Source organism: Vombatus ursinus, unplaced genomic scaffold (genome assembly GCF_900497805.2).
Source record: "Vombatus ursinus unplaced genomic scaffold, bare-nosed wombat genome assembly UNPS02014403.1, whole genome shotgun sequence".
NCBI lineage: Eukaryota > Metazoa > Chordata > Mammalia > Diprotodontia > Vombatidae > Vombatus > Vombatus ursinus.
In genome coordinates this window covers 48,026-61,185 of record NW_020954181.1, presented here as the reverse complement: position 1 = coordinate 61,185, position 13,160 = coordinate 48,026, and the positions used below count along the sequence as shown (strand labels likewise).

General features: G+C 33.6%; 1 protein-coding gene across 3 annotated transcripts in view; it reads left to right on the top strand.

The window, feature by feature from the left end:
* Positions 1-12,943, top strand: part of GXYLT1 (glucoside xylosyltransferase 1) — a 95,400-nt gene extending 82,457 nt beyond the window's left edge. For all 3 annotated transcript variants that reach the window (XM_027861052.1, XM_027861053.1, XM_027861051.1), the window contains 3 exons: positions 1,423-1,546; positions 1,853-2,025; positions 9,516-12,943. In XM_027861052.1, the coding sequence (XP_027716853.1) occupies positions 1,423-1,546; positions 1,853-2,025; positions 9,516-9,677 (459 nt within the window). In that variant the 3' untranslated portion in view covers positions 9,678-12,943. The remainder of the gene's footprint in view (positions 1-1,422; positions 1,547-1,852; positions 2,026-9,515) is intronic.
* Positions 12,944-13,160: the final 217 nt, after the last annotated feature.

The window sequence follows — 13,160 nt, the reverse complement described above, 5'->3', positions numbered from 1 at the left end:
ATGTTTTTTATTGTAATTGCCCAATTACAAATTATATCCCTCTTCATGGTAATGTCCAAAGATGATATTCAGGTTCTTTATTTAAAAAATAGCAGATATAGGCAATTTCATGGCATGTGTTATGCTCCATCCCCCTAAAGCTGCTAGTTTATGATAACTGCATTTCACCTCTTGCCCTTCTGAGAGTGGCAATGTGAATTTTTTAGTATGTAATTAGCTTTCTGGTTTCTGGTGGTGAGGTTTAATAGTGAATAATGGTGATTAACTAGAAATGGAACGAGTTCTTCAAATCTAGACCAAGTTGATGGCTTCAAACCAGACAGACTTTGAGGGCTTCTCCTTACAGTGTTCTGTCATCCAAATTTATAGCTACTGTACTATATTTATAAGTACCTCTTTTGTAAACTTTCTTGTTTGCTAGTAAAGTAGCAAGGTTTTTGTGTTGCGAGCCTGAAAATGGCCAAAATGCACTAATCTAAAATCAAGTCCCTTAAATTAGCTTTTCCCTTTTCAATTCCTGGACTTAAATTTTATGGACTAACATGATGCTTTTTTTTTTTTTTCCATTTCTGTAGATTTATTGAAAGGTCATTTTCTTAGTACCGCTTTGTTAGGTTACTTAAGCCAACTTAAATTTGTCTTGATGAATTAGAAAGAAAATTCTAAAATGAATCAGATATTTAGGAGTAAGTGAATCTGTAAAATGCTTCACAAAATGAAGCATGAGACATGTGTAACATATTATGATTCTTTGATTTATCTTTTTTTTGTTTGTTGGTTTTGTTTTTTATTTATCTTTAAAGGGATGTTTTTCCACAACATCATGTCAAAGGGAAATTTGAACTACGTATAGTTATTGTGAAAGTTAAGCTATGTATTGTCCTGATTAACTATATGCTCTCCCAACACTATATGCACTATGTGTCAATTTAAATTCATTAATCTACAACTAGATTAACCAACAGTCCAAATTATTGTTGTTTCTAACACCAGTATTGGGTAGGGAAACTATTAGTGTAAACCTGGAGCATTAAATATATAAATATTAAAAAGTATATATGTATGTTTTATATTATATATACATATTTAGTATATATTTTATGCACATATATACTCAGAACTCATAAATTCCCATGAAAACCTTCAGTAAAACTTATGTTTATATTTTCTCCAAGTTGTTTCATTTATCTAAGTTGTCCCTTTTTTGACCCATGCATTTGAATCTGCCTGAATCAGAAGGCATTTTCATAGGGGAAACCAAGAATAAATAAGCCAGGGAGGACTAAATGCTGTGTTATTGTTTTTTCCCTTAGCTGTAAGTTTTTGTGTGACTTAAAGATGAATAATTTTGCAAATCAGTCTGCTAGACTTTCTTTTGAGGCTATACTTAAATATAATCTTAATGTGTTTCTTTCCTTACAGAATGACATGACAACTGCTCATTTACAATGGGGAGAGATACTTATGCCATTACTTAAAAAATACAAACTTAATATCACATGGGGTGATCAAGATTTGTTAAATATAATGTTTTTTCATAATCCAGGTAATTAGATGTTTTTGTACTTTTAAACATACTTTTAAAGCCACATGGACAATTCCTAGTCATCAGATCTTAAAAATTGTCATAGTTTTCAGTGAGTACTTAAACTCATTCTTGTCATTATTACTTTTGAAGTCATGTTCTAAATAATAAGTTTTTTTTTTCATTTTGGTAAATTTTGTCATGTAAAAATTCTATGTTAGATGTTAAAACCTTCCCAAATATTAACTCCGTAGAAAATTCTTAAAAGTTTATTTTTAGAGTTATGCTTAACTTAGTCTTTCTTGTGATGTATTTTTCTACATTTAGAAAGCCTTTTTGTTTTTCCATGCCACTGGAATTATCGGCCTGATCATTGTATATATGGAAGTAATTGCCAAGAAGCTGAAGAGGAAGGAATCTTTATTCTCCATGGGAACAGAGGTGTTTACCATGATGATAAGCAGCCAGTTTTTAGAGCTATTTATGAAGCACTGCGAAATGTAAGCCTTTGCTCTTTTATTAGTTTTTTTTTTTAAGTAAAATCTTGACTACTCCACCACCTTCTCCAAATTCCCTTCTCCTGTTCATCATTCTTGCCTCCAGCCCCATCCATTGTGTTATGGTGAGATATGTTTCCCATATTCCAAAATATAAGCATGAATTCTTTGAATGAATTGAAACACCAGGAGGAGGGAGGCTTCTGTCAATGTGAAGCAATTAACTCAGTAAAATGAATCATGGACAGTTAAAAGAGAAGCCCCATCATCTTTCAACGATCCCCTGATATACTGCATAGTTGTGTGACCAAGATAATTTCTTGTAAACTCATTTGAAATGCAAGTACTGAACTGTATTTTCCAGCACATAACTGGAATGGCACTTTCCCTAGGTAGTTTAAATAGCATTCATTGTGAACCTGTTGTTTTAAAGCACTGGACTAAATGCTATGGAAAGATATAAAAATGACCATGAAGATATCACTGTCCTCACGGGACTTACAATATAGAAAGGGAGATAAAATGTATGTATAAATTAATAAAATCCAAAGTAGAGTGTCGTAAACATTATAGAATAGGTAGAAGCAAAGTGCAATTGGGAGGATACAGGATGGTGATCTTCCATCTTCAGGATCAGGAAGATTTCATGGAGTAGGTGGTTTTTTATCTTAAATTTGTAGATTAAGATTTAGATAAATATAGATGAGATTGGCAGAGAGGGAAGCATTTATGGTAGAAAGAATAGTGTAAGCAAAGGTAGTATAAAGCTCATGAAGTTTATTCTAGAAATGAGAAGAAGTCCAACTTAGTCAAAGTACAAAGGGATAGAATTCTGACATGGAAGAGATCTAAAGTCCATGAGCATCCCCGATAAGTGACTTTCCAGCCTTTCTTTGAATACCTCCATTTTTGAAGAGGAAAAACTTTTTTTCTGCTTACTTATTTATTTATTTATTTTTAATATTAATTTAAAAAATTTTGAGTTCCACATTGTCTCTCTCTCTCCTGCCCCTCCTCCAACCATTGAGAAAACAAAAATTTTAATATCAGTTATACATGTTAGGTCATGTAAAACCATATTAGCCGTATAGAAAAAAAAAGACAAGAAAAATAAAGTGAAAAAAGTGTGCTCCAATCTGCATTCACAGTTCATTAATTATCTATCTGGAGGTAGATATCATTTTCCATCATGAGTTCTTTGGAAATGTCTTGGATCATTGTCTTGATTAGAGTAATTAAGTCTTTCACAGTTGATCATTGTTACAATATTGCTGTTACTGGTTCTTCTGTCTTCACTTTGCATTGTGTGGTTTATCCTTCATTCTTGAAGAGGACCATGACATCAGGAAGATGAAGCAAATGAATTGGATTTAAGTGAGGGAAGGCTGTGCAAAGTCACCAGCCTCATTTTCTCCTCCAGAGCCATCTGGGTCCAGTGGTCACATACAGGTCAGAACAACTGGAGATGGCCCACAATGCAATGGGAAACCTCAGCTTTTTTAAGCTACTGTCTTTTCCTTTTTCTTTGATTTCTTTGATATACAGACCTAGTAGTGGTATTGCTGGGTCAAAGAGTATGTATATACAGTTTTATATCCCTTTGGCCATAGTTCCAAATTGCTTTCAAGCATGGTTATATCAGTTTACAACTTCACCAACAGTGCATTAGTGTCCCAATTTTCCCATATTTTCCTTTTCTGTCATGTTAGCCAAGGAAAAACTCTTTAAGAGCAGCCCATTCTACCTTTAGAAAGCTCTAATCATTTAGGAAGTCTTATCCAACCTCAGTTTTCTCTTTCCTATGATTTATATCTCCTACTTCTCAGGGACCAAAATAAGACAGGTCTAACCACTTTTCCACATGACAGGCTTTCAAGTACTTGAAGAGAGGTAACGTTAAGTTTTCTTTTCCAGACTAAATAATTCTATTTTCTTTAGCCCTCAATTCCTTCTCCATCCTCTTCGAACTCCTGTTTATAAAAATACTTTCTATGTCATGGCACTTAGAATTGAATTTAATGTTCTCATAATGGCAGCTAGGTGGCACAGCAGATAGAGTTCCAGGCCTGGAGTCAGAGAGACTCATCTTCATGAGTTCAAATCTGGTCTCAGATATTTACTAGCTGTGTGACCTTGGGCAAGTCCCTTAACCCTATTTGCCTTGTTTTCTTCATTTATAAAATGAGTTGCAGAAGGAAATGGCAAACCATTCCAATAACTCCAGTCTTTGCCAAGAAAACCCCAAATGGAATCATGAAGAGTTGGACACAACTGAAACAACTGAATAACAATATACTCATGCCATATTTTAGGAAAAACACTAATAAAATAAACTGAAGAGCATTCATAGTGGGGGGGGGTAATCAGAAAAATGATTAGATCAGTTGAAGAAACTCTAGGAATGTTTAGTCTGAAAAAGAATTAAGGGAGACATGATAGTTTTCTTAAATTATTAGAAAGGATATCATGAAGAAGAGGCATTAGTATTGTCTGTTTGACACAAAGGGCAGAACTAGTAGCAGTAGGTGGAAATTGTAAAGAGGCACATTTAGATTTGATTTGAAGAAAATCTACCTAATAATTAGAGTTACCCATAAGTTAAATGGATTTATTTCTCTTCACTTGAAATTTTCAAAAAAAGTCTGGATGATATGTCAGGTGTGTTGTAAAGGGACAAGTGCAGGTTGGCCTATGTGGTTCTGAGATATCTTCCAAGTCTGTATGTACAGTCTGATCAGGACAGAGTATAATGATAGAGGTATTATTTTTCTTGTTTAGGACCCTTGACTCATCAGTCTGTTGACTCACAGAGCTTTTTCACTCTCATCTTGTACAGACAGTTATATTTCTTTTTATTGAATTTCACCTTTTTTTAGATTTGGCCCATCATTCTAGTCTATTAGGGTTTTTTTGAGTCCCGAATCTGTCATCTAATATATTAGTTATCCTCACCTTTGTACCATTAACACAAAGGTGTAGATAAGCATACTGTCTTTGATATTATCCTTCTCATTGATAAAAATATTGATCTCTAGGGCTACTAGAGATCTTCCTTAAAGTTGACATCTAACCACTGTCTTTTTGGTCTAGTCAACCAATTTCACATCCTAATTGTACTTATCATTTAGCCCACAGCATCTTATCCATCAGGGTAACACAAAGAAACTTTCCCCTCTTTTCTCAGTCTTTGAATACCAGGACATTTGTTGTATTCCAGGCTCTTTTCCATTTCTCCATGATACTTAAGAGATCCCTGACAATGGTTCAGCATTCACATCTGCAAGTTTCTTTAGTACCCTGGGAGGCAATGTGTTATAGTGGACAGTATTGGACTTGGGAGTCAGAAAAGACCAAAGTTCACATCCTGGCTCTGATACGTAGAAGCTATGTGTGATCTTACCTAAGTAAGCTATCTGAACCTCTGTTTCCTCATCTGAAAAAAAAAAAGGATAATATGTTTATCACCTACCTCACAGGGTTGTTATAAGGAAAGGGTTTTTGCAAACTTTAGAGTGCTATATAAATGTTGGGTTACTTGCTTATACAGCTGTTTTAGACCTGTTGACTTAAATTCATTGAGGTTGGGGACCACTAAATGTTATATCCCTTTTTAGAAAAACTTTATTGTTATTCTGAACTTGACCAGCTAACATGAACATTTTTATATACAAAGAACAAGAGCATCAATCAAGTATTTATTAAGTACCTTTTATGTGCCAGACACTGTACTAGGGGCTGGAGTTAAAATACAAAGAATGAAACAATCCTTACTTTCAAGGAGTTTACATTCTAATGGGAGGAGAAAACAAATACATATAAAAATATATACAGCATATATATGTGTGTGTGTGTGTATACATACACTTTTGTATAGTAAGTTAATACAAAAATAGTTAAATACATGATAGTTTAGGAAGGAGGGCACACTTGGAGTTGAGTCAGGAGAGACTTGGTTCAAAAAGTGGTGTTTATATGATCCTGACTGCTTGTTATTTGAAAGAACTCTTTCTTTCTAGGGGCTTGCACTACTTTTTCTTTACTTTGTGAGCTCTGCCATTCCTGGGAGTTTTAATGTAGTCAGTTTCATTTATGGTTTCTTGAAATATAGTTTCCAGGCTATAATATAGTTCCCAGGGAGGGATATAGATAAAGTGTCATGTTTTCCAGGGAGAACTCTGATTTTTCAGTTGTCTCTGCTTGGCTTGTTTTCCAGATCAGTTGTTTTCAGTAATAGATAACTTAAATTTTATGCCATTTCTTTTACTCTTTCTATTTTGTTCCAGTGTTTCTTGTCTCATGGAATCATTGAATTATTTGGCTATTTTAATTTTCAGGGAGTTTTTTATTTAAATAATGTTTCCTATCCTCTCTTCTAAGCTCTTAATTTATTTATTTTTTACCAATAGATCCATTTTTTCTTTCTTTCTTTTTTAATCTCTTGCATTGTTTCTTCCAGGTACTTTCTTCCAGGTTTTTGAAGCCAAAACATTTTTTTTTTCCTGAGCCTCTGATTGTATCTGTTGGGTTACTTTCTTCTCTTGAGTTTTCCTCTTGGAAATCTCTTGACCTGTAACATATCTTCATAGTGTCTTTGTTTATTCGATATTTCCAGCCTTAGTTCTTGATTTAGGACTTTGTGCCAAACTAGGCTCATCTCCATTTCTCACAGGTTTTGCTCCTGACCTTACTTTCTTGAGGTTCTTGCTGCTGATTTTGACTTCCCTTGGTGTGCCTCAGAATGCTGGCAGATTTTGGTGTCCCCAGCAAAATTCACCACCCATTGGGACACCATTGAAGGCTTCTATTTCCCTGGAGTATCTCTGATTAGGTTGCTACAGTAAGTCCTTCCTCCCTGAGATTTCTACAAATATTATGCCTTGGTCTTCATTACTCCCAGGGTTTCCCCATTCAGGGTATTGCTGTGGGCTAGTCCATTCATCTGAGCTCATGCTGGTTTTCCTAGTGGGATCCTAATCTCATAAGTTCCAGTGGTCCAGTCTGTCCTTTTTGTGATATCCTAGAATGAGTAAAGGAACTTACTAATGTTCTTCTTTGGATTTCTTGATCATTTTTCAGTGTGGTGCCATTTTAAAGTCCTTGCTAGAGAATATGTGGGATGAGCTAGGCTCCTTTGTACCCTTTCTTGCCACGTTCTTAACTGGAATCTTTAGCTCTCCTTTAACCTTTTTTTATTCTATTCTTAATTGGTGAAAAGATTGTCTTCTGTGCCACAAAAAGCAGAAGCAAAATTGGAGTTTACTAGTTGTCTTCTTTTTTTTTCTTTATTAGCATTATCTTATCCACCCTGAATATTGACTGATAACTTTTTTTGTATTCTGTTTCTTCATTAGGCATATTCTGATCATCAGACCTATCCCATTCTCTTAGTAATTGCTAAGGGCTAGAATTTTCTTACTTTCTTTGGGGTTTCTAGTGTACTTTATTTCTCATGCCTTTTGCATTTGTTAATAGCCAATGGAGTTCATGACTTTTATTGTTGATTCTCTTCCTGGATATTGATTTCTATCAGTTATTAATCCTCTTCTCTCTGTTCTCCCAACTTATTTCTTGTAGCATTTTTTAATACACACACATGCACACTCACCTACATTTATCAATCCTTTATTAGGCTTACTCTATTTTTTCTCAAGAGCCCTTATTCTTGTATTTTAAGCTGTGATCCAGAAGTTCAAATCCTGTTCTGAGATATTATTTTCCGTATTGACTTCCTCTTCCAAGGCTCTGCTTTCAGTTGGCCAACGAAAAACAAAAACCTTTTGCTCCTAAAATCTTCTTTGCTTGCCTAGGACTTCATAATTCTTAACAATTATTTCTAAATTCCTTCTCATTGTATCATTTGTCTCCATGTGAATCACCAGAAGTAGTTCTGGTAGGTCTATAGGTTTGACAAATCCAGGAGGTTCTTCATCATACATCTCTGGGAAGACAAGAGACCTATCTCTTGTTTAGGTCAGGTCAGGAGGCAGTCACTAGCCACCATTACTCATCTCATTTTTATTTGATCATTATTAAATGGCCCTTCTCTTGGTAGTCACTATGGATCCACATTACCTTTTTTTGGAGCACAAGAAGGTATTTCTTCCTTAAGAGGGTTTAGCTCGACCTTGTAAGGGAGAGGTTGACAGTTGCCTTCTATTCTCAAATGCTAGAGATGTGTCCTGAACTTTCCCACACCTTGAATCATAAATTTATATATTTCTTGAAATTCTTTCTATTTTCGACAAGTAAAGTCTTCTAGAGGTAAAAAATTGCATATATTTGTTCTTTGCTATGAAAATTACTTCCTTCTATTTGTTCTAAGATCGTTCCTTCAAGAAATTGCCCCTAATTATCGTGTGCTGGGATTCATAAGAGAATTTCTTGTTTTCTTTGTCTATATATGCCCTCCTGTTATTCTAGATTTTAATTATATTTCCTCTTTGATCATATAGCTGTGACCTGCCAACTCTCAAATTCTGATCTTAGCTGCAGTCATCCAAATGACTCTAACTTTTGTCTCTAACCTTCTATAGTCCTTCAGTAGCATTTTTCTCCTCTTCCATTAAATATATGTCTTCCCTATCTTGAGAAACAAAAAACCCAACAACTTAACAACTTTATCTTGACCTTCTTTCACTGACTTGGTGTAGTCATTTTCCTTCTTTCTATTACCAACATTTGTTGTCATTTCTCTAAACTTACTACCTGCATTTCTATACTACTAACTACTTCCTATTTAATCTTTTGTAATTTTGATTTTGCTCATGCCACTCCATTGAAATTGCTTTCTCAAGGACTACCAATAAGCTTCATGTTGACAATTTTGATTGGACAAGCTACAGTGTCCAGGATCAAATATGAATTCCTTTGTTGGGAATTTAGAGCTCTTTGCATCCTGATCCTTTGCTATCTCTCCAGTTTTTTATCTTGCTGTACCTCACAAACAACATTCCATTTCCATCTCAGTTCATTTGCATTGGTTGTCCTTCATTCCCAGAAGACTCTCAGTCTTCATTTTAATTCTTAATATCTCTAGTTTCCTTCAAAATACAGCTCAAGCATAATCTTTGGTAGAAGGTCTTTCCTGGTCTCCCAGCATCTAGTGTTGACCCCTCTAAGGTTACCTTCCATCTATTCTGTTATTTGGTATATAACTATTTATGTACTTGTCTTTCCCTTTAGGATGTAAGCTTCTTGAAGCAGGTTCTTTTTTTGCTTTGTCTTTGTATTCTTAGGGTTTTGCACAGTGTCTGGTAAGTAGGAAGCATTTTTTTTTTTTTGAGGCAGTTGGAGTTAAGTGCATTTAAATGCTTATTAATTGTTTGCTATTTAATTTATCATGAAAGGAGGTATTTAACACTTCACTGGTAAGCAAACAAATACTGTCTTGATAATGTTGGTCTGTAGCAAATAAGAATGTTGTCTTTACTGAAAATACAAGTTAATTGTCCATTTTAACTGAGACTTCTCTTTTTTTTTCTTTTCATTTTTAGTGCTCTTTTGAAGATGATAAAGTACATTCCTTGTTACACCCATTAGAACTGGAACTACAAAAGACTGTACATACATACTGTGGGAGAATACACAAAATATTCATGAAACAACTAACAAAAAGTATAAGAGATAGTTATAACCGACCAACAAAGGAAAGGTGACTCTTGTTGGTGAAGACTTAAATCTGTTGAACTACAAAAAGTATGCGTGAATGATTTTCTTGCACAATGTATTAATGTTTAAGAAGGAATTATTTATCCTTTATCCAGATAAGCTTTACTAGAGAGAGTAAATTGAGGTATGTTTTGTTGTTATGAAGAATAAGTTGGAGCCTAACCTCAAACATTCCTGACATTTGAAGTTTGTTAATCATTGTTTGCTTTCAATCCAGTTTTGGTGAAAATGAACTCTTACTGATAAATAGTTTTAGTTTATATGATTCTGTTGACTGTTCTTTCTTCAGTGGGTGAAAGAAATAGGGTTATATAAGTGAAGAGCCATGTACTTCATACATAATTTTAAAAATGTGAAACTGTGAATGTTAGCAATACTTTTGAGTCAGCACTGACCTCACTTTAATTTTGTGAGAATAAAGTTTACAGGGACAAAAATTGTTTTGTCTCTTAGGAAATGTGATATAACCATTGCAAATCTGTGTGTGCCTTTTGATGTTTCATCTCTGATATGTTAAAAAAAATTTTGTGACAATCATGTTTAAAATCTTTGAGTAAACTACATACATATGCAAGCCATACAAAGTAATAGAAAACTAGTATAAACTTCTAGATATTGTTAATAATGATTTCATGTGAAATATTACCTTTTTATTTGTTTGTTCAACTGTCTTGCCAAAAATCAAATTTAGATTTAAATATGTTAAAATGTGTTTGGGGCAAAACTTTTTTATTACTTTAAATGAAATTCATTTGTAACTTTACTAAGCATTCTGGAAGTAAAAAGATACCTATTCCAATATTAGAATTTTAGTGGAAATCATAATAGCATACTAGTATAGTATTGGTAAGTATAGTGGACCAAATTATAGTTACACCTTTCTTACAATCAGTTATTTCAGCCATCATAGAATTGAAATGTGTTCCATTTCAATTTCTTTCTTCTACCTCAAATTTATTTTGCCAGATATTTTTAAAACAAGAAAGTTGGCAGAGCATTACCACAATTTTATAGAAAACCTATCATGGATAGTTTGTGATTAAGGAAAAGATTATTGGTTCTACTAGAAAAATAATTTTTGTTTCCATAAATTGCATATCCTTTTCAAGTGAAGATACTGAATTTTTTTGTTGATGTTGAAGGCTAGAGAGTTTCTTTCTTTCTTGATTTCTTGTCCTGTTAATTCATAATTCCCACGGCCAGATATGGCTCTTAGAACAATACTGGTTCTTGTGAATTGACCAAGTTCCATATTTACTATTTCCCTCTTTTTTCCTTTGGTATTTAATTTTTAAAGGAGAGGGGCATCATGTAGTTAATGTTTTATTTCAATGGGAGAAATTTGTTTGTTTTATGAAAACAGAGAGCTCTTGTTGAGACAAAAAAGAGCTGGTTTGGGTGGTTGATTTTTCTGCAGTGACTGGTTGTGGTGAGTTGAGAAGGGAGAGGAGTACTAATGAAATAATGGAAGCAAGTCAAGGCATTACTAACCTGCCTAATATTTAGCATTCTTGTTTCAGGGTGGGTTTTGAGAGTAGAAGAATTAGTATATAGAATGTTGGTGTGAATGTCAAGGAGCTAGTAGCAACTTGAGGGTGGGAATGGTTTCATTTTTGTCATATCTCCAGCACCTATAATAATGTCTGACAATTGTCGGAGCTTAAAAGAAACACGTTTGATCTGCTTACGAGACTAAGACATATTGAAGTTGGTGATTTTGAGACAGAAAAGTAGAATTGTAGAGTTTAAACCTGCAAAGATATCTTAGAGATCATTTAGTCCTACTCTCTTATGTATAAATGAATAGAAGCCCCCAGAGAGATTAAATTACTTGTTCCAAAACACACAAGTAGTTGTGTTTTTTTTTCTTTGCATCTCTCACCAATTACTGAAGTAGTAGGAAGTCAACACAGCTGCTGTCTTCCTTTCTTTTGGCACATCTTATCTTTCTATAGATGCAAGGATTCTGGACTGTACAGTGTGATATTTGTGTGACCAAATATGATAAATGTGGAATGTTTGGTACTAGGAAGGATGTAGAGTCAGAAGGAAATATCATCTCTAAGAAAATCTCAGCACAACCTGAAGAAAGAACAGATAAGTACGGAATAGGGAAAACTGACAGTCATCGCTTTTTTTTTTTTTTTTTTGCTGTATTGATTCAGCCTTATATGCAGCCCCTTTTTACCTCCTCCATGAGGAAGAAATCTTGGTGGGGAGAAGGAAAATTTTCCTTCAAATTTGGGGAGGGAAAAAAATACAAGATAGGGAAAATTATGTATATTAATGTGATAATTGTTTTTAACTAGATCATGCACTCCTTCTAGTCTTTCCTCAGAAGCCCGTATCAGTCTGGATAATTGAATTTAGTATATATTAATTCTAGAATTTCCTACATGGCATAAATATTAGATACCAGGTTTGCTATTCATTACCTCTATGGCCTTGGGAAATTTCCTTTAACTCTTTGGGTTTCCATTTCCTTATCTGTAAACTAAAGGAATTGGATTAGGTATTGCCTAAATATAAGTCCTATTACTATCTAGCTAATAACCATGGCTTTTTTAGACTAGACTGGAAATTCTTAGTATATGGTGATTCATTTTCTTCATATAATTGTATTATATTTTATTAAGATGATTCTTAGTGGATCTGAAGATTCCATTCTGTTTATTTAGGTTTGTCCTAGTTACCATTTTATCAAAATTGAAATATCAAGGGAAGCTCCATTTTCCCATGTTAGGTGACCAGCCCATTATATTTTGTACCATAGAACATTCATTTTATTATTTAAATAATTTTCTACATTTGGCTTTTTTCGTCTTAATATTTTATGTCAGTGGAATAAATGGAGCTTTTAGCTATATTGGAAAAATTAGCTCATATTTTAGTAGTGTAAGTATTGCCTTGTCAGTTGTGTGTGTGTATGTGTGTGTGTATACACAACACATTTTAGCTAACTTGAACAAACATTAAGTGTCTACTGTGCATTGTAAAACATTGTTATACAAAAAAGAAAAATGATAGTTTCTGCTCAGAGTAGTTTACAATCTAATATAGAGTGTTTAAACACATGCAAAGTTATGTTCTTTGAATAAGTATATTTAGCAGCCATGTGAACCCATTTTTGGCCTGATGTACCAAAGTAAAATGACTTTAAAAACAGTTGGCCAAAAGTTCTATTGTTTCATTCTTAAAATTGGCAAAGTATCAGGCAAAAATAGAAAATATATGCTGATTGAAATTTATATTTTATGAATTTTAATTAATTTTATTTTTCAAATTATCAAACATTTATTTTTTTTTTCCCCACCACAGGTGGAACAACCCTTTTTTGTTTACTATTTGTCACTATAGTAAACAAATACATTGTCAGACAAAATAAATTCCTGTATTGGATTTATCCAAAACTGTGTTAATTGAAAAAACAAGAAAAACAAAACCTCTCTTATAGATCTATTTAGTTAAGC